At 47.0% G+C, this 26,971-nt stretch overlaps 2 protein-coding genes across 6 annotated transcripts in view; both read left to right on the forward strand.

Moving 5' to 3' along the window:
* Nucleotides 1-985: 985 nt before the first annotated feature.
* On the forward strand, nt 986-9,405 carry tuba5 (tubulin alpha 5). Of its 2 annotated transcripts, none has more exons than XM_042098021.1 (5): nt 986-1,351; nt 6,245-6,467; nt 7,512-7,660; nt 8,013-8,693; nt 8,833-9,405. In XM_042098021.1, the coding sequence occupies exons 2-5, from the start codon at nt 6,347-6,349 to the stop codon at nt 9,124-9,126; spliced, it is 1,245 nt and encodes a 414-aa protein (XP_041953955.1). In that variant the 5' UTR covers nt 986-1,351; nt 6,245-6,346; the 3' UTR covers nt 9,127-9,405. The 2 variants fall into 2 exon arrangements, with proteins under 2 accessions (XP_041953955.1, XP_041953954.1); XM_042098020.1 differs by lacking the exon at nt 986-1,351 and adding an exon at nt 3,671-3,817.
* A 2,121-nt stretch (nt 9,406-11,526) lies between these two features.
* kdm5bb (lysine (K)-specific demethylase 5Bb) overlaps nt 11,527-26,971 on the forward strand; it is a 31,195-nt gene continuing 15,750 nt past the window's right edge. The window contains exons 1-8 of one of the 4 annotated variants that reach the window (XM_042098013.1): nt 11,528-11,875; nt 19,028-19,105; nt 19,906-20,028; nt 20,422-20,592; nt 21,493-21,549; nt 23,559-23,738; nt 24,817-24,910; nt 25,751-25,869. In XM_042098013.1, coding sequence (XP_041953947.1) covers nt 11,723-11,875; nt 19,028-19,105; nt 19,906-20,028; nt 20,422-20,592; nt 21,493-21,549; nt 23,559-23,738; nt 24,817-24,910; nt 25,751-25,869 — 975 coding nt within the window. In that variant the 5' untranslated portion in view covers nt 11,528-11,722. The other 3 variants (XM_042098014.1, XM_042098016.1, XM_042098015.1) reach the window with 3 other exon arrangements.

Here is a 26,971-nt window from a genome sequence, read left to right on the forward strand (position 1 = left end):
GGGGGTTGGTGGGAGGGGGAGGAGGGAGGAGGTTGGAGAGGAATCGGCAGCTCCCATCCGGGTCCATTATGTGCCACTTTCCCCTGGTTTTAGACGAGAGGGCGAGAGACAGCAAGGGAAGAGCACCTGTCTCTCCCTCTCTCTCTATCCAGCGGACGTTGTGATTGGTTACTGCAGTCTGAGTCTACAGTAAGTACCCATAATGAATGTACACGCCCCTTCACTCTGATTTGGTTGGAACACTAAACAACTGGAAGTGGGTGTGGCCAGTGACATCACCTCCGTGTGTTGGTGCCACTGGTTACCATGGTGACCGGCAAGATGCGTGTCCACATGTGCTCAACAGATCAAGGAAATGTGCAATATATGTTCTCTGCCACCGCTGCAATGGATATGAGAATATACACACACACACACACACACATACGTGCACACATTCACGCGCACACACACACACACACACACACACACACTATCACTTCAGCCGCTGCTGTATGCCTTACCGCCCTGTATTGATCAATTTTGCACCTGGTCATGGGACTTTTGTTCATACATACACACATACTCATGTAACTCATTGCCTTTGCTGTAGTTAAGGCTTGGGACTCTAGTATATTTTCTCCATCAGGCCATTATGTGCATTCATCTTGCATCAGACATCTCTTTGATCATTTGGAGTGTGTGTGAGAGAGACTGTGCGTGCGAGTGTGTGTGTTTATGTTTGTGTGTTTGTAAAACTACTATTATAATGATTTTAAGTGCATTTAGACACTAAATCTTATTGTTAATAAAGATTGTATTCAGTCTTCTCTTTGGTCATGTCCCTTTATTGCTGTGTCTCCTCACAGGTTGTGTGTGTGTCTGTGTGTCTATCTGTCTGCATGTGTGTTTATGTCTGTCTGTCTGCATGTGTGACAGTATGTGTGTCTGTCTGTGTGTGCGTGTAGTTGTCTTTTCTGTCTACCTGTATGTGTGGGTGTCTGTGTTTTTCTGTCTCTGTGTGTAAGTCATTACTTATTGACATTTCAGGTGTTTCAGAATGTTCTGGTGCAGTAAGTTTGAAAGAAGTCTTTCTGGTTTTGCCTGTGCTTGAAAAGGAGCTCTGATCAGGTCTCTACAATATAACTTACTTATGCGTCATTCTCACCCAGCAGAAATCAATCCACACTCTGCTCCCACACCCGTGGGCGACCTCACGTGATCTCAGGATCTGACCTGACCTGGGGAATATGATGAAGCGGGAATGAGCAGTCCTGGACTCTGCAGGTGTCTGGTCCCGCTGTCCTTAGCACTGTACACCTGATCAAGTGTCTATGGTCCAACCGCCCTCAGTGCTGCTCACCTGAGGCAGGTGTGTATGCGTTTCCTCAGTGCTGCTCACCTGACGCAACGGACCCACAATTCAATTCGGCAACGGATGACGTAAGAACATGTAAAGTGAATGGGATGCGTCTCCAGCACTGCAACGCACGCAACTGTGTGTAGAAGCCGACAGCAGAGATGGTAATAAGTATACACTTTCCATACTCAAGTGGAAGTACAGATACTGTAAAAATCTGTAAAAAAATACTCTAGAAAAAGTATTGGTTAAAAGTAGTGGTTCAACTTCTTTACTCAAGTAAAAATAACAAAGTACAGACTTACAATGTACATAAAGTATAAAAGTACAAAGTATCCTGGCCATTTTGAAGGACTAGTTTACCAGTTGTTACTATTAAAGAAGTGGACTGGAGTCTACAATTATTCCAATTTAACAACTTTACTCCTTTACAACTATTTCATTGTCCCTATGACATTTCATGAAAAAAAAAAATCAAGCAAGCTTGTTGCCTACTACCAAGCCATGGGATGAACTTGGCAGAGAAACAACCTCTGTTTGAGGTAAGCTCACTGGCAGAATAGGGCCTAGTCGGGAAATGTCCATTTTTTAAGATGGAAAAGCAGACAAAGAATATGATGTTTTGACGTCTGTACACATCCTGATGAAGCACTGAATTCGATAGATAAGTTTTCCATTATCATGTAACCATTGTCTTGCTGTCGCCACTTAGACGGCACCCCTACAGTTGCAAAGTCAACCCTCTTTTTGGATCACTACTGTCCCATCGATTTACGTATAAATCAGCCTTGATGTTGGGAAAGCACAAAATGACCTCAAATTAAAAACTAATTTGATAGCTCTCCTCAAATGCATTAACACAAAAGTAACAAGACTTTTGAAGAGAGTTTTGATAAATGTAAGGAGTAGGAAGTACAGATATTTCTGTGAAAATGTAGGGGAGTAAAGTGAAAGGTTGTTAAATAAATAGTCCAGTAAAGTCCAGATACCTGAAAATGCTACTTAATTACAGTACTTAAGAATTTGGACTTTGTTACTTCCCATCTCTGATGTCAGGTAGCAATGACCAAACGCAGGTGTCTGTGGACTGTGTTGAGCAAATGCAGGTGTCTGTGGACCGTGTTGACCAAATGCAGGTGTCCGTGGACTGTGTTGCTGATATTTTAGAGAGGTAGATTTTGCAGATTGTGGTGCATTCGTGCCTGCACCACCATAACTTGCTTGGAGACCTGGGGGGTATTCCAAGTACGAGGTTTAGTGACAAACCTGGGTTAGTTAACACGGAGTAGGTGGTAAACCACCTAATAGAAGAGCTGTATGGCTTCATTCTCCTAACAAAACAATACCATAGGGCTCTTGTTGTAGGAGGTTTACCACTTACTCTGACTTGGAATACCCCCCTGGTCCAGGGGTTGGATGTCTACGTGCCGAAGCACCATGTTATGTCTGAAGATGTCTATTTGGTTACTCCGTGACGTACTTAGGCACTAGTGTAGTGGGACTCTATAGACTGCTATGGTGACTGCAATTGTGAGAATCTCTCAGGTGACACCCTGTCTGTGCAATTTAGGGCAGTTTTACACTTCTGCCTCCCCATGGACCACGCTCCCACAAGCTGCACACTCAAGTATTTGTATGTACTGTGTGTGTATCCCTGTACTAAAGGACCTTTTGACCTTTAGAATGTCTGGGTTTGGTCAGGGTAAAGTACCCATCTCTCCACTCCGACATGACCATGATGAGTGTTGGACATTATTATGATCGGTTGTCTTCTGCATACACCACTAACGGTGATGCTGAGCTACATTGAGAAATGTTTCATTTGTTTTATTACTTATGATGTCCTATTTCACACAGCCACTTACACCCACTGGTGTAGGTATGGCTTTAAACTTCACTATGTGTAGGGGTGGATCTTTTGACGGATAACCGCAACTGCACTGGTATTTTGAATTTTGAAAGATGCCGGACATGCGCTCCTCGTATGTTTGAAAGGGGAGGAATCTTTTTTCAGCACTATGCGAAGCTGCTCTGCAGAGCAACGCAAGAGACAACTTCAAAGCGAATTTCAAAATTGTAGTGTCCCTCCCCTTTCCAATGAATGTATCCTAAAACTTTTCAGGAAAACTACAGGACTATGTATTTGACGCCTGCTGTACTGAATATCTCAAACTTGACATTTACATTGTATTCATTTCAATTGTGTAAAGCGTAAGTCTTAATTAAGGCGTAATATTATAAAAATATGTCCACCAATAGCTGTCCGTAGAGAGCCATCTCCCTTCCGTGCACCAATAGTGCTCGTGTGAAGGCGGTCTCTCCTGCGGCCCGTATAAAAACTTGTCAGTGCATTTCTTCGAATGACATTGCTGTGTTGGCGGAGACACGTAACGCGTCTAAAGTCAACGGAGTCAACGCACAGAACACTTTTTCTCTACATTTTTTTTTATCAGACTTTCAAAGTCCATCGCTAAAATGGTGAGTTTTGTCTCTTTTCGCTTTTCATTGTCCCCGTGGTGCGATCTAATTTTGGACCAGATGCGCCACATCCCCAGTGCGCCAACAGTATCTGGACAAGAAAGTCTTAAGTTATTACTGTACATGACGGAGTCGTAAAAGAGTTTTTAACTTCGTGACGACTTTCAGTCTGACTGAAAGGTCATTCGACATGTGCCCATTTCATTTTAAAACTGCACACGACAATAACTTTTTTGTGTGCGCACCTTCCTGTTTTTGTGATTTCCTGCCATTTTCTACTAAGTTTTGTTCGTGGGACAAAAGCGAATGTTCTGAGCTTGCCCGTAGAGGAACAAAGCGGTTATGGGACATGTGTGCGGTGTGCTTTTGGAGGAATCCGCGGAATCTGTCGAAGAGGCCCATGTTGGCCCTGGGTTGGGAAACGGGTAGGTGGGATTTTTTCATGCATCGTAGCCGGGATGGGGGGAAGGGATCTCGAGTAGCGGGGAACTCTTCTGCCATAAAGTCACATGCGTCAGCTCCCGCACTCCTTGACATACTTAGATTGGGAAGAACCTTGTACACCTGGTTAAAGGTAGTGTCTGTCTGACAACAAGGACAGACATATAAGTCCGACCTGTACAGTGGTTGGCGGCCTAGTCTGTCGGTTTCTTTTTAAATATTTTTTTCCCTTCTTTTTTTTCGCCTTGACATTTTTATCCATTGACTCATTCAGGATCGCTTTCGGTAGCACCATAAAGTCGCTTCTCTGTACCGTGTTCGTGTTCGCCATGTGTGTCGGCCGTTGGTGTTCAAAAAGAAGACGACACACATCATTAGGCCTCTTGCAGAGAGAGGGTTGAGTTGGTTTAATTGAAATGGTGATTGTGTGCAGCATGTCAAAACCTGCTTAATGGTTACATGTTACTTTCCCCACGATGTTGCCCGTAGTGGGCTGTAGTTCTGGTTCTTTTTACAGACGGGACAGTATAGGCCCTCATGTAGCGGTAGTTCTCTCTCCCTCTGCTGACACGGTGAGAAATCGTTTGAACTTGGCCTCTCCCTTTCTGCATTATTTGAGTCCAGTCGTAGGCTAAGTGGTCTCAGATTGATCTGGTGTGTGTGCTCCTATGAGGAGAGGAGAGGAGTGATTGTTTTAGGAGAGAAACCTGAGCCACCTTATGTTTCTGTACACTCCAGATTCACAAGAGGCCACTCCTTACAGTAACCCACATCCATGCTGAATCCAGTCCAGGCCAGTTCTGATAGTGTGCCCCCCTAACTGGCTTTTAAGGAAAGTGTAGGGAATTTTTTGGCCTCCTGCCCAGATTTTAAAGGAAGCCTGGCCACATTAATCTGAGCTATGCTTTAAAGCGGACCACACTCATTTAAACACAGAGAGAGAGGGAGAGAGTGTAAGTGTCCTAGGGCAGTAGTCATGCCATTCTGACCACGCCCACTCAGCTTAGACTCGCTAGTGTGTAAATGAGGAGTGCAGTAATTACAGACTCCTGTGTTTGAGTCTAGGTGGATTCCTGGTCGGCCATTTGTTTTGTGCGTGAGCCAGGTGTGTGTCTATCCTCCTGGTTTTATGACTGAACTCTGACTGGGGCCTGGTCACATTGCTCAGACAGATGCTGCTCCATCCTGGGTCCCACGCAGGCGGCTGCTTGGCTCTGAGTGTATCAAGTCGTAAGGGTGTCCCGTCACGCAGTTGTTTAAGGTCACACAAAGCCCAGTGTGTGTGTGCGTCCGCGCACGCGGCGAGTGATGACTATTGCGTCATCAATGCGGCATGCGGGGGTGTTGTGTGCCTCCCAACAATGGTGACCTTGCGTCAATGAGACGAACATGCCAGTTGCTTCAGGCTTGTGCAAAATTGAGAATGTTAGAATTGACCTCCATTCAGTTCATGAATTGGAATTTGAATTGAATTGGCTCCGCCCCACAGGAAGTTGAATTTGAATTGTAATGACAGGAAGTGGAATTAAATTCATGGCAATTCAAAAAAATTCCAGTCACAACGGAATGTGTTGAATCTCCCATACATTCAGTGTTGGGAAGGTTCATTTGGAAATGTAATTGGTTACTGATTTAAGTTGCCCATTATACATGTGGTTTGGATAACTTTATTCGGATTACTTTTTAAAAGCAATATTCACTAGACTTAAATTATGTATATGAATTTCTTTGAATTTCAATTGTACTTCCTTTAATTCAAATTTGAGCTTTATTCTAGATCTTGTTTTTGACCTCCTCAAATTCAAGAATTGGAATTTAGGAGTTATTCTCAGTTCAATTCTGAATTTTGGTGTGTGTGTCAGTCACTGTCAGTATGCCTGGGTGCCATATGCCCAGCGATATGGTCACTGACATGGAGGTCTGCATTTTTTAAACTCCTGTGCTCCTTTCTCTCTCCTCTCTGTCTCTCTCTCTCTGGTCATCCAGCGTGAGTGCATCTCCATACACGTGGGTCAAGCTGGAGTTCAGATTGGCAATGCATGCTGGGAGCTGTACTGCCTGGAACATGGCATTCAGCCTGATGGCAACATGCCAGCCGACAAGCCCAGAGGTGGAGGCGACGACTCCTTCAACACGTTCTTCAGCGAGACCGGTGCTGGGAAGCACGTTCCGCGGGCTGTGTTTGTGGACCTGGAACCATCTGTGATTGGTGAGAACACAGGGACAGCCCTCATAGGGAATATGGGTCCATCTGAAAACCTCTGTAGACCTTCAGTCAGATGTGCTGTCCAACTGTGCCCTCTAGTGGCCACAGACCGCAACTGCCCCCAGTGAAACACTGTCATGGAAACCTTTGTCTGTGCTGTCTAAACCAGGGGGTGAGGAAGAGGGTTAGCTTTAGCGAGTTAGCATCCCAGCTGGCCTCCACCATCTTTAAAATGGCGTCCAATATGTGCTCACTTCTGGCCCCATTTTCACAATCAAACCAATTAAAGCAACACCAAAGAGTTTTTTGTATCTTAAAATAATGTTTCCAAATTTGTTTCAGTGGTTTATCAACTCGTAACAGGGTGAATGGTACTTCTGCATTCGCTTTGCGGGCCCTCTATCGGCTATAACTGCACTATGTAAGTTTGCCAGATCGGGTAGCGGATCTGTAGTTCCATTGAATGAGACATTAGAAACTACAGATTTAGCTTGCATGATGTCGCAATACATCATACTTTCATAAAATCATGCAACATATTCTACCTTGTCTATGGACATCGTTATTTGCAAAGCCGTTGCTGGATAAACAAATAGCGTGCGTGCGACAGAGGAAAAGTGCTTTGGTGTTGCTTTAAGTGCCACATTTCTGATGGCCACAGATGATGTCATCCGTGTGGATTGTCTGATCCTGCCAGCACAAAATCACTTCAACCACTAATCTGCATCGACGACATACTGTTGTACTATCTTGTCTCCATCTGTAACGTAGCATCTAATTGGTTAACTCTAGATGGTGCTGGAAATAAGCCCTGTGAAACTCCATTTTGAAAAAATTGGTTGCTGTGAATTTCAAACTTTGATAGCTAGCCTAGCTACCTAGCATGGGCCATTGAAATGAATGGGGGCTCTGCTCCCTCACTCTTTCCAGATCTATGTAATACACTCCATGGTCTGAACCGTTTAGCAGTTGTAATAAACAAGGGCAGGCCACAGCTCCTTGTGTGTCCCATCCGTCATCGTTTGTTTTTCTTTGTCCGTGGCGTAGATGAGGTCCGATCGGGGGCCTATCGCAGCCTGTTCCACCCTGAACAGCTCATCAACGGGAAGGAGGATGCAGCCAATAACTACGCCCGCGGACACTACACTGTCGGCAAGGAGATCATCGACATAGTCCTGGAGCGTGTTCGCAAGCTGGTGAGTGTCGTCCTCGTCACTGTGCCGACGCTCTTTGTTGCAAATCAGGTTCTGCCTGCTGGGACGAGACAAGCACAAGGAGTTTACTATTGTCAGTCCTCTTGCATTTCTTGTGTGTGGAAGAATCCCAGTCATATCTCCTGGTTCTTGGTGGTAAAACATTATTTCTGTGTGGAACTTGACTAATGATACTGACAATTGCCAAGTGTGTCTCCTGCTGAATGTACAGTACGGGCCTGTAGGGCTCTCATTTACAGTAGACACTCACACTCTTTTTCTTTCCTCTGCACCATTGCAAAAGCCTCACATGGTGAAATAACTTTTTCTTTCTTTCTTTCTCCCTCTCTCGCAGACTGACCAGTGCACAGGTCTTCAGGGCTTCCTCATCTTCCACAGCTTCGGTGGCGGCACTGGCTCCGGCTTCACCTCCCTGCTGATGGAGCGCCTGTCTGTCGACTACGGAAAGAAGTCCAAGCTGGAGTTCGCCATCTACCCCGCGCCCCAGGTGTCCACGGCAGTGGTGGAGCCCTACAACTCCATCCTGACCACCCACACCACCCTGGAGCACTCCGACTGTGCTTTCATGGTGGACAACGAGGCTATCTATGACATCTGCAGGCGCAACCTGGACATTGAGCGGCCCAGCTACACCAACCTTAACAGGCTGATTGGCCAGATCGTGTCCTCCATCACCGCCTCCCTCCGATTTGACGGAGCCCTGAACGTGGACCTGACTGAGTTCCAGACCAACTTGGTGCCCTACCCTCGTATCCACTTCCCCTTGGTGACGTACTCTCCCATCATCTCCGCTGAGAAGGCCTACCACGAGCAGCTGTCTGTCGCCGAGATCACAACTGCTTGCTTCGAGCCGTCCAATCAGATGGTGAAGTGCGACCCTCGTCACGGCAAGTACATGGCCTGCTGCATGCTGTACCGGGGAGATGTGGTGCCGAAGGACGTCAACGTGGCCATCGCCAACATCAAGACCAAACGTTCCATCCAGTTCGTGGACTGGTGCCCCACTGGCTTCAAGGTGAGTCTGGAAGAGTGTGCTGTGCTTGGGATTGGTTGATCCCAGAGAAGAGAATGCATGTGATTGGTTGTTCCCACGTGCCATGCCATGATGGTTTGCTCTAAACCACTGATCTCACACTTTCTCTATTCCCATTCAGGTTGGCATCAACTACCAGCCGCCCACTGTGGTGCCCGGTGGAGACCTGGCCAAGGTGCAGAGGGCCGTGTGCATGCTGAGCAACACCACCGCCATCGCCGAGGCCTGGGCCCGTCTGGACCACAAGTTCGACCTGATGTACGCCAAGCGTGCCTTCGTGCACTGGTACGTGGGCGAGGGCATGGAGGAGGGCGAGTTCTCCGAGGCCCGCGAGGATCTGGCGGCGCTGGAGAAGGACTACGAGGAGGTGGGAGCGGATTCCGTGGAGGACGAGGAGGAGGGCGAGGAGTACTGAGCGGAGCCTACTGCATCTTCTGAGCCTGCCGCCCACTGCCACCCCGCAAAAGGGATCAACATTCTCTTTCGTCTGTCTGTTTCTCTGTGTGTGTGTGTGTGTTTCATCTGTCCTGCTGTCTGATTTCTTTTGTTCGTGAACTCTGTTTGTACTTGTGGTGTTGTCTGATAAGTGACTGGTCTCAGTTCTTCGTGACCGTTGTGTTTCTAAAAACAGACTGTGCTGCTGCCCACTGTTTCAGTGTTTTTTATTCCCCTGAATAAAGATTTTGTGTTTACATCTGCTGCTTCGGAGGACTTTGTGTGTGTGTGTGTGTGTGTGTGTGTGTGTGTGTGTGTGGCTCCCCATGGGATGCACGGTAAGATGTCACTTCCTGGTGTGTGTTGAACTCCTTGTACTGGCTTGTCTAGTTTTTGCTTATAACGCTAGACTCCTGCTACATACTGTACCCTGGAGATTATATAGGTGGATGATGTACAATGCCATACGGTGAATAGCTACACAGAAGATGGTAAATGCACATTCAGACTTGCTTTGGGGACTGCCTCAACATGATGTCCCTTCATGCTCTGCAGCATAAAAACATGTTTTCCAGTGTCAATGAAACGTCAGTGTACATATACATTCGAAATCTATGTAGACTATTCTTTTAAGATGCTGGGATTATATGGTGATTCTGATTATTGTGTAAAAGAATGGTGGTGTTAACCAATATAGGGCTTCACTTCCTTGGTTGACTAGCCCTAACAGCAGGTTCGACTAGTTTGTCTTGATTCATCTCCGATTAGGGTGGGTATAGGAAGGACTAGATCTGGTTTGGCATGGTACTCATGTAAATGAATGATTTGCATATGTCCAAATTATAGTAGGCCTATGCCAAGAAACAACAACTTTTCTGTGGTGTCAGTGGACGGTTTACTTCGCCTGTAGGCCTCTGGTATAGCCTTGTATGAACCAGAGTAAACTGTTTTGTAAGGTAATTTTCTCACGTGGTAACCAGAAACGTTCCGTAAAAACTATCGGTTCAATGCGTGAAACGTGGGTGGAAAAACCTCCCCCTCCAATCTCCTGTGATGGACACACACATGTCACACAAAATGGCCTGTGGGGAGTCTATGGTGGCGTCGTTCCGGCTGACCTTGACATTGTTGTTGTCTGATGCTTTGAATGAGTCGATCTGCTGTTTAAGGACCCGTATACTAGACATTCGCACAGTGTTAAACTTAAGATAAGTTTATAACTCAATCCAGGGTTCAAAATAAATGCAAATGCTAATTCCGCTTCTACTGAATACTAACAGCTCTGAGGCAGAAACTACCGACTGCAAGGAGCGCCAAGCATTTCAAGATAGGCCAGTCAGTCTAATGTAAAATATTGTTCTATCTCCTTTAGCCTAATAGGAGTTATAGGCACATTGGAGTGCTGACTGAGTGACCTACTTCACTGTTACTGTTGGATATGAGAGCAACACACGGTGGTGTTTTGGAGTGCAGGGCCAAATCCTTCAACGTATTTCGATCTTGTGATTTTGTTTCATTATTTTGGTGTAGACTCATTTCCCTAACTCCAGCCTAATAAGATTAATTACAACAGACCCCTCCTTCCCCAAACTCGTAGGGACAGCATCCAATCAGCAACTCCATAGAGTCTATTTAAAGAACAAGTCCCGGCCACCGTGAGCTGTCACCTGGAGATATTCCTCCGCGGAAGTAAACAGTACTGGATGGGTAGCCAGCCTACATATGGCAATATCGCTTTTATGGAAGGACGCCGTCCCGGTGGTAGTTGCAATAAACATTATGTAATCACTTCATATGAAGTGAACGCGTATTAGTTAAAACATGTAGCGTGTACTAAAATAAGTTGTGTCACGTTCAATTGGCCTTAACCTCCTTGAAAATGTTTTGAAGTTGTTGATGAGACGGTTATTTGCAGCCTATACTCGATGTCCCCACATATTTTGCTGGCCTAACACAGCGTCATTTGATTAATTCGGTATTAGCCTACAGCAGGCTGCATTTGGCAAACAAATAAATAAATAAACTCGATAGGCCTATGGGACCTCTAACAAGAGCTCCCTATTCGCTGTCTTACAGCATGCTTTTCAGAGCTTCACTAGACTATGATGCGTGCGTATCTTTTATCCTTAGAGATTTTTTTTTACACGCAGGCAACGTGTTTTAGGCCATGTAACTCATGCATTTATCTAAGGCTATCTCTAATCGTCCCTTTACATTCCACCGACAAATATTGTGAAATTTAACAACAATATACTTAACCAGTAATGAAAAGGTACTATACTTCACACAGGTCAATTAAATATTGTCTCTAAGATTTTCGAAGAATTATAATATTTAGTAGACTAAATTGGTCTCTATTTTTTTGGGCGGACGTAGTCACTGCCTTAGAACAATCATCTCACGGTGTGTGTATGTGTGTGTGAGTGCTAGTGAATGTTGATGCTGATTGTTTGACTCAAAGAGAATCTGATGCTGGAGTAACCAAGGAATTGATCGTCTTGTTGATCCTAACAACATTTCAGTCTGTCAGGATAAAGCGACCGGTGTCTACTTTGGCCTGGAACCGGACCACGACAATGACCCAGCCTCGGCCGGACGAGTTCAAGCCGCCACCGGAGTGCCCAGTCTTCGAACCAAGCTGGGAGGAATTTGCGGATCCCTTTGCATTTATCAATAAGATTCGACCCATAGCCGAGAAAACTGGTATCTGCAAGGTCCGACCGCCTCCGGTGAGTGCGGCGTTGGGGGATAGAGTGTTTCAAGATGCTGCAAACTGAATTTCCTCGGCAACCACTGTTTGAGAATTTGGATCATGTCTTAATGGGTTTAAAGGGAAATTTTCAACATGGCGGCTTTAGAAAGAATAAGCCAGCTGGCTTGCTATCTTTTGTGTGCTCAACTATCAAGGTCCTTCTTTTTTAATTAGAATGGGGGGCAGGTGGTTGAAAGTGGCCGTCTGCGCGGTGTGTGTGACAGTTTTACACCTGACACGCTGATCAGTAACTGTACTTTGACACAAATATTGGAGATCCTCCTGATCATTGGGACGAAAAGTCCTGAAGTAACGTTAGCAAACGTCAGCCCAGTACAGCTAAACGACAGTAAACAAAAAACTACACATTAGTAACACAACAAATACAAACTTATAAAAATATATTCCGTGAAGATCACTTCTGTATTATCAGAATGTTGCTATTATCACCAAGAATTGTTTTGTGAGACCTGATAACGTAATCTGACATAGTTAGCCTAACGCTGGCTAACGTAAGTTGGATAGGGTCGTTGTTTCACACAAGTGACATTTGGTTAACGTTAGTTGCTTCCCTCGGCTGTATAAGGGTATAATTAACTGCATGGTTTCCAAGCTCCAAATACTCATGAAAGATACTTCTTCTTAGCCTGCAAATGAGACAAAGATATTTTTTGCCATATAATAGGCCGCTTTCTTCGGCAAACTCAAGACATTAACGTTGTTGACTATCCTAGCTCTATAGCTAACGTTAGCTGAAAGTTCTGCTGTGGAGAATGGTGGTTTTACCGACCGGCGTGTGTTTCAAATGACTTATGCCGCACTGATTCTACATTGTGAGACTGCACTTACTTATATGTACAAGTAATTTTGTGGAGTGTAATAGATCTTAAGTAGCCTTGATTGTGTGGAGGCTTCATGGTCACACAACGTGGACAGCATACCTGGTGCTAGCCTATCTATTAGCCAGTGAACATCGCTGCCTAACTTGCCAATCAGCCGAGCTGAGCTCAGTTGCACAATAAGGGTAAGCCTAGCCTATGATCAAATATGTATGCTGTAACCTAACAGTGTGATGGCTTTTAATGTATACCTTTATAACTAAAAGTATGCTAAAGTTAAGCACGGGCAAGTTGTTATCTTGCAAGTTGTTAGATTATTGAACATAGTCTTTCTGGTCCTTCTCATATTGAAGCATAGGATTATTACCGCTATCTTTACTTCAATATAATTGGCATGACAAATTGAACCAAACGCGCCACGAGTGTCTCAAAAGTTCTCCCTTTTGCGCCGCTCTGTCCTGAGAGAAAGTGCTGCTGGATTGCTTCCGCTCCTCCGTCAAGGAGATGGGTTACGTAAAGACCAGAGTAGACGACATTGTATCAAGAGAAAGTCTTTGATGGTCGTTGTGTGGTGGGCACAGGGCACATGTTACTGTCACAATGGTTTCAAGAAGATTGTATTTTATTCACACAATTAAATCCTACATTGGCATATATCCAGTAGCAGTCTTCTCAATACCACTGACAACCTTCAGCCACTTCATCCGTTTATTGAGGTTGATTTGCAGAGGTTTAGGCTATACTAGAGCCTCTAGGATAGCCTACATATAGACATACATATGTAATTATTCATTATTTTTGTCTGGTCTTTGACTCTCACCAAAGTGACGCTCACACTGGAAGTAGAAGCTACGTGACGTTTTCCATGCAGTAATTTAAATATGGTAGCATTCGACGCTCACTGTCAGTAATCAATTTTAGCTTAAATCGTAATAACTGATGTGTAACGGGTGTTTTGTGTTAGAAAGTCGGCTACTCCGATTTCAATCGCCTTGACATTGTGTGTTACAATTGCTTGGTTGAGCTTGCTTTGCCATAGCCTACATGGGGGGGGGGGGGGGGCGCATTTCCTTAAATAATAAAGAGTCGGTAGTCCTTCTGTTGTAGGCTAATGTACACGCTGATTTTAGATCATGATTTCAGTTAGCAAGTCAGTCAAGTCATTCACGCACTATAAATGCAACTGCCTTTCAACTAGGCAGTAGTGACAAGACACCCCCCCCCCCCCCCCCCTGCAGCGTGTCAGGGATGTGAAAAAATAAATAAAGAAGTTTTAATTAAATATCTTCGAAGGTCAGGCATTTGAAGCCCGAGCGAGGTTCCACACAGCTCTGTGTTCGCCCAGGCCGTCCGCCAAGCAGGCCTAGTCTTGGGTGTTGTCTTCCATGTTGGCTTTGTGGTAGGCTATGGAGAGCACCATCTGGCCATTTTGTGTGTCTGTGCTAGGGGTTGTTGTGGAGGCATCAAGAGCAAAGCCTTCGTGCTCGAACAGTGTAGGAAATCGTGTGTCCTCAATCCGCATAGCGGGTTTCTGTCCCGGTTGTGGAGTGTGTGTGGGAGAGGGGTGAGTGGAAAGAAGTCGAGAAGCGGTGACGGTGTGTGCTCGCAACATGGCTACTGAAATTAATTAATTAATTCCTTATTGTATGTCTTCTCCATGTTTACAATAGATTTGGGTTGTGTATAAAGTTATTAACTTCCGTATCGCGTGGTTCGGTCAAAGGACACTGTACTTACTAATTTATCCAACCATATAATGCAAAGATAAGTGAAACACGAAGGCTTTCTCCTTGTTTTAGGAATTCCACTGACCAATAGGCGTGAAGCGTCAGATAACTCAAGGATGATATGCGCTCACCGAATAATTGTTCTGCTACTTCGGTTCCTATTATTTTTTGTGAAATAATAAAACGATCAAATTATATTGGACTTTAGTGGTATGAGGCTGTTGTTCTTTTCCCATTGTGTATGAGCGTACAACAGTTCCCAAATGACCAGCGTTTGTGTTCGACGGCGTGATGATGACTCGGGAGCAGACAGTGGAACAATATGTTTACTTAATTACTATTAGAGAATATGTCTGTGGTTTGGCCTTTAAAACAAATAAAACCTCCCAGTTTCTGACTTGTAAACAGAGACATCTATGCAGGCAATATCATCTCTAGAGGGTCATAAAGGAGTAGACCATCTATGCGATATCCTCTGCACTTTGGAGATAACGGGATACCTCTAGGGCTTATGCGTTATGTATGAATTGATTTCATTGTGGCAGAAGACCATTTTAAGTGTATATCATATTTGTGTGTGGCTGGCTGGTTTGTTGGGGATGCGTGTCTTTTAGGACCTCAGAAAGCTCTTTGTGGAACACAAAGAGGGAGTACATTGTTTGTGTGTGTGTGAGAGAGGGTGGGGTTTGCAGTGGGAGGCCTGAATGGTAAAGATGTCAACCTGGCATACTTGTTAGCCTGTGGAGAGAGAAGGCTTGTTTACACATTAAACCCACACCAGGATGGGGGAGGGTGTGTGTTTGTGTGAGAGAGAGAGCGAGAGAGACGGAGGAGGTGAAAGTGGCGAAACAGAAAAAACTATTGTTCTCGGTTTAAATTGAACTCCAGTGTGTCTAAGCTGTTCCCATCCTCTGTGTACGTGTGTGAGAGAGTGAGGTCACAATTCTTCATAGCTAACATAACTGTTTAGCTGTGTCAATGGTACACTCTGTGTCTTCCAGTGGCTGAGATGGGCGATGGGGGCTCAAACCCACCTCCAGCTAGCCCCAGATCCTCCAGATCCTCCAGCTAGCCCCACGTCCTCCAGATCCCCCAGCTAGCCCCAGATCCCCCAGATCCCCCAGCTAGCCCCAGATCCTCCAGCTAGCCCCACGTCCCCCAGATCCTCCAGCTAGCCCCACGTCCCCCAGATCCTCAAGCTAGCCCCACGTCCCCCAGATCCTCCAGCTAGCCCCACGTCCTCCAGCTAGCCCCAGATCCTCCAGCTAGCCCCACGTCCCCCAGATCCTCCAGCTAGCCCCACGTCCCCCAGCTAGCCCCAGATCCTCCAGCTAGCCCCACATCCCCCAGATCCTCCAGCTAGCCCCAGATCCCCCAGCTAATTCCAGATCCTCCAGCTAGCCCCACATCCCCCAGATCCTCCAGCTAGCCCCAGATCCCCCAGCTAATTCCAGATCCTCCAGCTAGCCCCACATCCCCCAGATCCCCCAGCTAGCCCCACGTCCCCCAGATCCTCCAGCTAGCCCCAGATCCTCCAGATAGCCCCCAGATCCCCCAGCTAGTTCCAGATCCTCCAGCTAGCCCCACATCCCCCAGATCCTCCAGCTAGTTCCAGATCCTCCAGCTAGCCCCACATCCCCCAGATCCTCCAGCTAGCCCCAGATCCCCCAGCTAGTTCCAGATCCTCCAGCTAGCCCCACATCCCCCAGATCCTCCAGCTAGCCCCAGATCCCCCAGCTAGTTCCAGATCCTCCAGCTAGCCCCAGATCCCCCAGATCCTCCAGCTAGCCCCACGTCCCCCAGATCCCCCAGCTAGCCCCAGATCCCCCAGCTAGCCCCAGATCCTCCAGCTAGCCCCACGTCCCCCAGATCCCCCAGCTAGCCCCAGATCCTCCAGCTAGCCCCACATCCCCCAGATCCTCCAGCTAGCCCCAGATCCCCCAGATCCTCCAGATAGCCCCACGTCCCCCAGATCCCCCAGCTAGCCCCAGATCCCCCAGCTAGCCCCAGATCCCCTCACTGTAGACAGGTTCTGTACTCTATTCAAGACAAAGTGCTTGCTTGCTAACGTCGTCAAGGGAGCTGCAGCATTTGTGAGGGAACACGTCTGAGTGCAGCCATGGGAGCATTTTGGGTGTGTTTGAAGTCTCATACGGAACTATTCCCAGCAGATGGACTTCAAATTATTCCCAAAATGGGACAATTGTAAATGGGACCCCCTGCAGGTGAAGCTCAGAGGCTTTGTGTGTGTGTGTGTGTGTGTGTGCTTGACTGGACATGTGCTGCGGTCTCATGTGACATTCAGAGGCCTTATTGTGCGCACAATGTGTCTGTGTTGGTGTGTGCACATCCAGACTGTGTAGTGGGTCAAGCTCTAGTGTAGTGCTGGCCTGGCTCCAGTCTGGTTCTGGCCTGGCTGTGATGTAGCCTAGTGAGGGCTCACTGTGTCCCATATCGAGCGCGTGCAGTGGTGTGGGTGTGGACGTGTGTCCTGTACTGAGCGCGTGCAGTGGTGTGGGTGTGGACCTCTGACTGTGTGTCCAGTAGTCCCTGATCTGGCAGCTGGAATGCCTGGAGATGTTTCTGTGGCCCTGGAGGAGATCCCAACACAGCCCCAACACAGTCATGTCTCTTCTGCTCTCTGTGTCCTAACCAGAGGCCCCAATACAGCCACGTCCCCCCCTCTCTGTGGCCCAGGAGGTGTCCTTACAGGAGGCCCCAAAGCTGGAGCGTTTCACCTGCTCCCTGTGGCCTAGAGCAGTGCGTCTGCTCCGTCCCCTCCCCCACTGGCTTGCCCGAGAGAGCTGGCCGCAGCAGGTTGCCAAGAGCCCAGAGCAGGCCGACTGCAGGCTGCAGGTTTCCTGTGAGGCCTGGCTAGGAGACACACACACACACAAACACACACACACACACACACTCTCACTCTCTCTATCACTCTCTCTTTCTTTCTCTCTCTCTCTCTCCCCCCCTTCTCTCTTACAAACACACACTCTCACACATGTACATCGTTTTCAACCACAGTGGGCTCTTCCAGTCCACGTAGCTTTTACTGCTAAAGAGGCATGTGCTGTTTCTGTCTCTCCTCCTCTGAGGGTTTGGTGTGTTTGTTTGTGTTTGTGTGTGTGTGTGTGTGTGTGTGTGTGTGTGTGTGTGTGTGTGTCAGTGGGGCTGTCTGCTACAGTGACGCCTTTTAAAAAGCACACCTGCTTTGCTGAACACACAAAAAACATGCAAGCATACACACATGGAAACATGGAATGTCTGCAACACACACACACATACACACCTGCATTTTGTTTGTGTAGCACTCAGAATGCACACACACACACACACACACACACACACAGATGTCTAAGTCCTAAATGCTTAACACATAAAAGTGGTGTTAAATTAATAAGGCTGTTTATCACCCAGTGAAGATCTCTCCTGCGTGATCATGTCTTATTTTAGAGGAGGTTTGAGCAGGCAGATATATATTTCCTGCGTGATCACGTCTTATTTTAGAGGAGGTTTGAGCAGATAGATATTATTTTAGAGGAGGTTTGAGCAGATAGATGAGCAGATAGATATTATTTTAGAGGAGGTTTGAGCAGATAGATATTTCACCCCCCAGAGGTCACAGCTGTAGACACATACAGGCGTCTCATACACGACAGACCGAGTAGATAGACAGGATGATGGGAGAGATGGTGTCTGTCTGTCTGCTCGATCTGTCTGTCTGTCTGCATGTCTGTCTATCTGCCTGTCTGTCTGTCTGTGATTACTGGGGTGGTTATCTGTCGCTGTTGATGCCGTTCTGGGGAGGGAAAAGGAGGCATTCAGACATGTAGGGGGCATGTGTGTGTGTGATAAATTATAATGACCAGTAATTGGTACATCATGATTAGTGTAACACATGTAACAAGTTGCTTAGTTGCTGTGCAGTGATCAATAATGTCTGTGTAGTTATCAGTGATTACGTAAGGGATGAGGTATTGTCTGCTGGTCACAATCGGTAAATAAGTCCAGACAGGGCGAATAGGACTCCGATGCACGGCGGAGGGGTCTTGCTTTGTCCTGAAGCGACTTATTGACCAGCGGACAGTACATTATCCCGCTTATTATACGGCTACTTGCCAAAACGAGAAAAGAAACTTCACACAATGGGTCTTTTGAAATTATTTTGTTACCGTTTCGTGGGTTCCGCTGAGAAAACAAATAGTTCGCCACACAAATAGAACTTGAGTTTAAGGTGTTGCGTGGCAACGTATTACTAGCTGACTTTCACTTTCAATAAAATTCCATTGCAATAAGTGAACGGACTGCTTGCGGAGTGATATGAAAGACGTGAATCAAAAGAGCAAAACCCATTGCCGTTGACAGCGGTCATTATATACTTTGCAGCGGTGATTTATATAATTTTAACAGCCCTCTGAACATTGGAAAAGCCCATTCATGTGAATGGAACGTTTTGCAGCACTCTGAAGAGGAGTGTAATAATGTGTCATAACTGTTCTCTGATCAGTAATAGCTGTGTAGTTATCAGTAGCTGCTCTGTAGTAACTGGTCTTGTTTTTATTACAGGATTGGCAGCCTCCCTTCGCCTGTGATGTCGACAGACTCCACTTCACGCCTCGCATCCAGAGGCTCAACGAGCTGGAGGTAATTATGGTGTGTGTGTGTGTGTGTGCATTCCTATATGAGCTGGAAGTAATTTCTCTGTTTTATCTTGTCCTAACATTTTACTGTGTGTGTTTTCAATCTTATGGCTGCATGGATTTTGTTTGTGCATGTGTGTGTCTCTGCGGTCATATTCTTGGGTGTGTGTGTGTTAGCGTACGGGGGGGGGGGGGGGTGTGTGGGAGCTGAGGTTCCTCTGTTACTGGAAGTCAGAGAATAGAGTTCAAAGACCACCAGAAAACCACCAGATTTGATGGGTCCGCAGATACCCCCTCTGTTCCGTGTGTGTGTGTGTGTGTGTGTGTGTGTGTGTCTGACACACTGTGTACTCTGGGGAGATGCACTGTGCAGGGGTCCAGTTAATGATCGCTGTCTGTATTCAGCCTCTCTGACCGTCCGTCATGGCCGCCATGAGACCATCTGTCCCAGTCACCAGAGGAAGGACACAAAGCAGTCTCATGAAATCTTAACTCAGCACTCAGAGAAAAGTGTAATAGTCTAAGAGTCTAATAGTCATTACTTGTAGATGAGTATTGGGGTGACTTGGGCAGTTATGGTCATGGTGTGACGTAGGCAGCAGAGATCTTGGGGTGACTTGATAAGATTTTGAGGTGCAGTGATAAGCAATGATCTTGAGGTCAAGGGTGTCAATGATATCTTGAGGTGGCTTAGGTAGGTAAGATTTTGGGGGTGACGTCACATGGGTAGCGTCTAGGCCATTTATTGTATCACCACTTGACCAACATGCATTCACTACTTGAACCCCTGTTCCTGTCGCGCAGGCCCAGACCCGGGTCAAGCTCAACTTCCTGGACCAGATCGCCAAGTTCTGGGAGCTCCAGGGATGCTCGCTCAAAATCCCGCACGTCGAGCGCAAGGTTCTGGACCTCTACCACCTCAACAAGGTCAGTAGAACCTCAACGAGGTCAGTGGAACCTCACAAGGTCAGTAGAACCTCAACGAGGTCAGTAGAACCTCAACGAGTCAGTAGAACCTCATATAGCACAAGCAACACTCTGGCTTACCAAGGCCTGTGGCAGCTTAGTGTGTTGAGCTTAGTCAAGGCCAAAGCCAGCGGAGTCGAAACCTATTCAGTGGAACAAGATCTAAACTCTGGCAAACTAGTTTGTGCCAGTGTAGTCTGCACCAACCCAGTTAGATGAGAACCACCACAGTCTACAACTCAATTCTGGTTCGATGCCAACTCGGTAAGATTAGCAACATCTTAGTGTAGAGTCCAACACTCTCGCCAGGTTTGGGAATAATAACGTCCCCTGTGGTCCCTCTCCTCTGTGTAGCTGGTGGCGGATGAGGGGGGCTTTGACATTGTGTGCCGGGACCGGCACTGGACCAAGATCGCCCTGCGGATGGGCTTCGCTCCCGGGAAGGCCGTGGGGTCCCACCTGAGGGCCCACTACGAGCGCATCCTCTACCCATACAACCTCTTCCAGTCCGGGGCCAACCTACTGGTGAGTATGAGAGAGAGAGAGAGAGAGAGAGAGAGAGAGAGAGAGAGAGAGAGAGAGAGAGAGAGAGAGAGAGAGAGAGAGAGAGAGAGAGAGAGAAAGAAAGAAAAAGGAGTGGGAGAGTAAGGCCCTTTCCCAATTCTCTGTCTTACCCCTTCCTCCTTCCCCTTAGTTTTGCAAATAGGGATAGAGAGAGAGGGATGGAGAGGTAGGGAGAGAGGGAGGGAGAGCATCCTCTACCCATACAGTCTCTTCCAGTCTGGGGCCAACCTACTGGGGGCATAGAGGAGGGAGGGAGGGAGAGGGGGGGGGGGGGGGGTTAAATTAGGAAGGGATGGAGGGATGAGGGATACATCTGTTGAAGGACAAGAGGGAGGGAAGGGAAAGGGAGAGATGGAGGGAGAAATGATGGTGCTTAGCTGTGTGTGTGTGTGTGTGTGTGTTCATGTCTGAGCCCTCGGCTCAGTGCTAATACTGCATGACGCTGTGGTGTGTGCGCTAGCAGGCCTGCTTATGTACGCCCAAAGCTTCACATGTGATTACGCACACAAGCTGTGTGTGTGTGTGTACGTACAGCTGCTAGAGTGTGTGCTGCCCTTCAGGCACTAGATGCTACATGATGTCATTAATGTGTGTGTTTTGTGTTTATATATTTATTGGGCATCTTATGTAATGCGCTACACAGCCGTGTAGCCACTGCACACTCAAAGGATTCAATTAAAGCACAGCATGATCACGAGCTGTGTGTGTGTGTGTGTGTGTGTTTGCCTGTCTGTGTGCAAGCCTAATGTAACATGGAGGCATGGGCCTGAAAGAGGAGCCATTGGTCGAATGGCGGTGACCTCTCCCTGCAGAGGTCACCGTAAATTGTTGAGTAACTATGCTGGCTCTCTCTCGCCCCAGGCCCCAGAGTTCGCATCCAAACTGATGCGATTCACAGCCGACTTCGAGCTGGACAAGGTACGTGTGTGTCTCCGCTAGGCTACGCTAACACTAGCCGTGCTAATGCAATGCGCTACACTAAGGAAGCAGCAGACACGCAGTGCTGAGGCACTCTGGGAGTTAAAGCTGCAGCTGAGGGCAATAAACAGGAGATAAAATAACAACAACAACAACAAACATATAAATATTCCATTGTGTTTAGGACTGGGAGAGTTTCTGCTTCTTTGTACCTTCCGTTCTCTGGATGGGGAAAGAGCTCAGTTGCTCTTGTTGTGTAAAACAGCGTGTGTGTGTATTTGTTTATGGTTCATGCGGGAGGGGTGGGGACATCCCTGTGATTGACATCTGCTGCCCTATTGGGGCCCATATCTTTCTCTCTATATTTCTTTCTCTGTTTTCTCGCTCTCTTTTCTTTTTCCATTCCTCTGCTTTCATACCCCCCCCCCCCCCCCCCCCCTATGCTGTCACTGGCAGTCACTATGTGTAGAGGAGAGTTTATGTCCAATTCAGGTCTCTCCACCCTGTGTGTGTGTGTGTGTGTGTGTGTGTGTGTGCCAGGTCGCTTTCTCTCTGCACATAAGAGAGTGTTAGTGAGTGAGTGTGTGTGCGGGGGGGTTAAGCTCTCTAAGCCAGCATCTGCTGACAGTCTGTTCTCTCTAACCTGTCCTTCACTAGGGACCAGAGCAGACCTGTAGGCTAGAGCCTGCTTCCAACCTAGCCTGACACTCATATACACACACACACACACACATGCACTCTCACACATTCTTAGTTATAGACACACAACATTTAAATACACTTTTGTTAGACCAGTGTTAGTCTCTCACTAACACCCCCTCCACACACACACACACACACACACTCATACACACACACACACACCAGTGTTAGTCTCTCACTAACACTCCCTCCACACTCACACACAGGTTAGAGGTTTTATCAACTAGTCAAGCATTACAATCCTGTTCTGTTTCTGGCTGCTGTTTCCTAGTTCCATAGCTACTATGCTCCCTCCCTCCCTACTTAGTTGGTGGTTGGTTGGTCTTCTGGGGCTAAAGCCTGTGTCTGTGGCACAGTGTGTGTGTACCTGATGGGGATATATATATATGTGTGTGTGTGTGTGTGTGTTTGTGTATATCTGATGGGGTGTGTGTGTTTGTGTATATCTGATGGGGTGTGTGTTTGTGTATATCTGATGGGATGTGTGTGTGTTTGTGTATATCTGATGGGAGGTGTGTGTGTGTGTGTATATCTGATGGGATGTGTGTGTGTGTGTGTTTGTGTATATCTGATGGGATGTGTGTGTGTGTTTGTGTATATCTGATGGGATGTGTGTGTGTGTGTGTATCTGATGGGATATTTGTGTGTACGTGTGTTTGTGTATATCTGATGGGATGTGTGTTTGTGTATATCTGATGGGGTGTGTGTGTGTGTGTGTGTGTGTGTGTATATATCTGATGGGATGTGTGTGTGTGTGTGTGTGTGTGTGTGTATATATCTGATGGGATGTGTGTGTGTGTGTGTGTGTGTGTGTGTGTGTATATATCTGATGGGATGTGTGTGTGTGTGTGTGTGTGTGTATATCTGATGGGGTGTGTGTGTGTGTTTGTGTATATCTGATGGGGTGTGTGTGTGTGTGTTTGTGTAAAGCTGATGGGATGTGTGTGTGTGTGTGTGTGTGTGTATATCTGATGGGATGTGTGTGTGTGTGTGTGTGTGTGTATATCTGATGGGATGTGTGTGTGTGTGTGTGTGTGTATATCTGATGGGGTGTGTGTGTGTGTTTGTGTATATCTGATGGGGTGTGTGTGTGTGTGTTTGTGTAAAGCTGATGGGATGTGTGTGTGTGTGTGTATATCTGATGGGATGTGTGTGTGTGTGTGTGTTTGTGTATGTCTGATGGGATGTGTGTGTGTGTGTGTGTGTGTGTGTGTGTGTGTATATCTGATGGGATGTGTGTGTGTGTGTGTGTGTATATCTGATGGGATTTGTGTGTGTGTATCTGATGGGATGTGTGTGTCCTCCAGTGTGTGCAGAAGCCCTCGATGCCCCCTGACCTCGGCGAGAAGGAGTCCAAGCTCCACGAGACCCCCCAGAGGATGGGAGGGGCCTTGCAGCTGTCCGACTCCACTCCCTCCGCCCGCCGCGCCAAGCGCATGGACCAGGGGAACCACACCCCCACCCCTGACGACCTGCCAATCAAACCGGTATGCCACGGCCCACCGTAGAGCTTGTGTGTGTGTGTGTGTGTGTATGTGTGTGTGTGTGATTTGGTTTGTGGTGTTGGCATGAGGACCTTGTTACGCTGAGAGAGGTCATTCATGTTACGCTCTTGTTGCAGGTCATTCCAAAATTATACGAATGCAGATCTGATCAGTCATTTAATTAAATTGTACATTTAAACTATCATAAGATCATCCAATGGAACCTCCAGTTAGCAACACGTGTGTGTGTGTGTGTGTGTGTGTGTGTGTGTGTGTGCGCGTGTGCGTGTGTGCCTGTGTGCGTTTGCATGCGTGTCTGAGTTCTCTGCGTGTGTGAGCGTGCGCGTGTGTTCGTGCAAATCTGAGTTCTCTGTGTGCATGTGTGAGTGTGCATCTCTGTGTGTATGTGTGTGTGTGAGTGTGCATATGTATTCACTCTGTGTGTGTGCGTGTGAGATAACAGGCATTCAGTTATTGTCCGTTAGGAAACGGTTGTTATGGTAATGTCAGTGGCTATGCAACAGTAGCATGTGATTGGGTAGAGCTGGTCAGAGTAGCCAGTCTTCCTCTTTCTGAGTCTGACTGAGGCATTCTCACCACTCAAAACTGTTCCTGTGTGTGTGTGTGTTGGAGGGAGAGGGACCTGAATGACATGTTTATGTGGTAATAGTGTAATGCATTAATATTTTACACACGTATAGCTCTAAAAGGGTTGAGAGGCCGCCATCCATGGTGTGGGTGTGTGCATATACCAAATTATTGCTACCGACAGATACATTGGGCCATGACCGGAAGTTTGAATGTAGACCACTTAGCATGAGTGATGGAAACTGTGTGTGTGTGTGTGTGTGTGTGTGTGTGATGTCTGTAGAAGGTGTGTGTGTGTGTGTGTGTGATGTCTGTAGAAGGTGTGTGTAAGAGAGTGTGTGATGTCTGTAGAAGCTGTGTGTGTGTGTGAGAGAGAGAGGCCTGTAAAAGCGCTGTGTGTCCGTGTGCATGTGGTATAATTGCATTGTTTGTGTGTGTGGTGTAATTGCATTGTTTGTGTGTGTGGTGTAATTGCATTGTTTGTTTGTTGCAGTCGGGGTGTGTGAAGACAGAACCGGGCGAGGTGTGTGAGAACCGGCCAAATCTCAGGAGACGCATGGGCTCACTGGTGGCCAAACCTGAACCAGGTTAGAGACACACACACACACACACACACACGCATGGGCTCACTGGTGGCCAAACCTGAACCAGGTTAGAGACACACACACACACGCACGCACGCACGCACGGGCTCACTGGTGGCCAAACCTGAACCAGGTTAGACACACACACACACACACGCATGGGCTCACTGGTGGCCAAACCTGAACCAGGTTAGACACACACACACACACACACGCATGGTCTCACTGGTGGCCAAACCTGAACCAGGTTAGAGAGACACACACACACACACACGTGCATGGGCGCGCACACACACACAAAAAACACTCACTCACTCACACACACACAACACACACACATGGGCTCACTGGTGGCCAAACCTGAACCGATTTAGATACAACACACTCACACACACACACACAACTCACTCACTCACTCACACACACACACACAACTCACTCACTCACTCACTCACTCACACACAACACACTCACTCACTCACACACACACAACACACACAGTCCCTCACTCACACACACACAACACACACAGTCACTCACTCACTCACTCACACACACACACAACTCACACACTTACACACACACACACAACACACACACACTCACTCACACACACACAACACACACACTCACTCACACACACACGGGCACACTGGTGGCCAAACCTGAACCAGGTTTAGAGAGACACACACAACACGCACACGCACAAATCACTCACTCACACACAACTCACTCACTCACTCACACACAACACACTCACTCACTCACACACACACACACACACACACACACACATCCGATGACTCTGATCTCTGTGTTTATCTGTGTGTGGTGTGCGCGCAGTAGAGAGAGAGGCCCCTATCCTAGTGAAACCGGAGCCCCTGGAGCCCAAACTCATCAGCGACTCGTCACTGGACAAGAGCAAGGGTCGCTACCGCAAACCCCCACCCATACTCAGTGTGGTGAGTACACACACACACACACACACACACACACACACACACACACACACACACACAGCTCCCGCAAACCCCCACCCATACTCAGTGTGGTGAGTACACACACACACACAGCTCCCGCAAACCCCCACCCATATTCAGTGTGGTGAGTACACACACATACGCATGTACACACATACACTACCGTTCAAAAGTTTGGAGCCACAGAAATGTCCTTGTTTTCATCATTGATGTTGTAAATGACTGTTGTAGAAAGAAATAGCTGATCTTCAATGCAATATCTACATTGCCCATTATCAGCAACCATTCATCCAATATTCCAAAGGCACATTCTGTTTACTACTCTATCATTTTAAAAGGCTAACTAAGAAAACATTGGAGAAACTTTTTCGCAATTATGTCAGCACATAATGTAATCTGAGAACTGCTGCTGTGAGGGACCGCGGCGGCCACCCCATGTGTAGGGAGGTGCGCCACTGGATAAAGTGCTGTTGAGGGAGGGAGATGGCAGGAGACCACAGCTCCGTACAAAAATATAATTTATTTTATTGTCCACAAACCAGGAGGAAACACAGCAGGAATCCAGACATAAAAATCCAGGGATCTTCAGTATGTATCTTCAAGTGAACATTTGAACTCGCCATTAAACTAGGCAACAATTCCACAGACTTTCTAGGCTCCCGGTCCAAACAAGGTGACCTTGCATAACTCTGGACCATACTTTATCCCCTTCCCTTACAGCAAGCAAGGTTAACATTATAAACTTCAATTTACTTTAAAACTCTAAACTTCCCTGAGTCCCTGGATCTCCAGCTCTTCCCTCTGTCTTCTGTTGTCTCCAGTCTATTGTGTGTCTCCCTGTGTGAAATAAGCCTGCCATTAAATAGGTTAGGTTAAATGGTTAATTACCCAATTAGGTCTGGGCTGAACCATTATAGGGAATGCGGGGGTGATGGTCTGTACCATTAACCCAATCTCAGTTAAAATCATACAGACACAATGCAACTGATTTCAGCTGGTATTCTATCTATAGTGGAGTGGAATGGACATTTCTAAGTGACCCTAAAGTTTTGAACGGTAGTGTATGAACAAATCTTCGTACATC

This window comes from Alosa sapidissima, chromosome 7, assembly GCF_018492685.1.
Source record: "Alosa sapidissima isolate fAloSap1 chromosome 7, fAloSap1.pri, whole genome shotgun sequence".
NCBI classification, from domain to species: Eukaryota; Metazoa; Chordata; class Actinopteri; order Clupeiformes; family Clupeidae; genus Alosa; species Alosa sapidissima.

Excerpts from the sequence above, each read along its gene's own strand:
- tuba5 (XM_042098020.1), top strand. Across the intron at positions 6,468-7,511 it reads CCTGGAACCATCTGTGATTG|ATGAGGTCCGATCGGGGGCC; the intron begins GTGAGAACACAG and ends TCCGTGGCGTAG. Across the intron at positions 8,694-8,832 it reads GGTGCCCCACTGGCTTCAAG|GTTGGCATCAACTACCAGCC; the intron begins GTGAGTCTGGAA and ends ATTCCCATTCAG.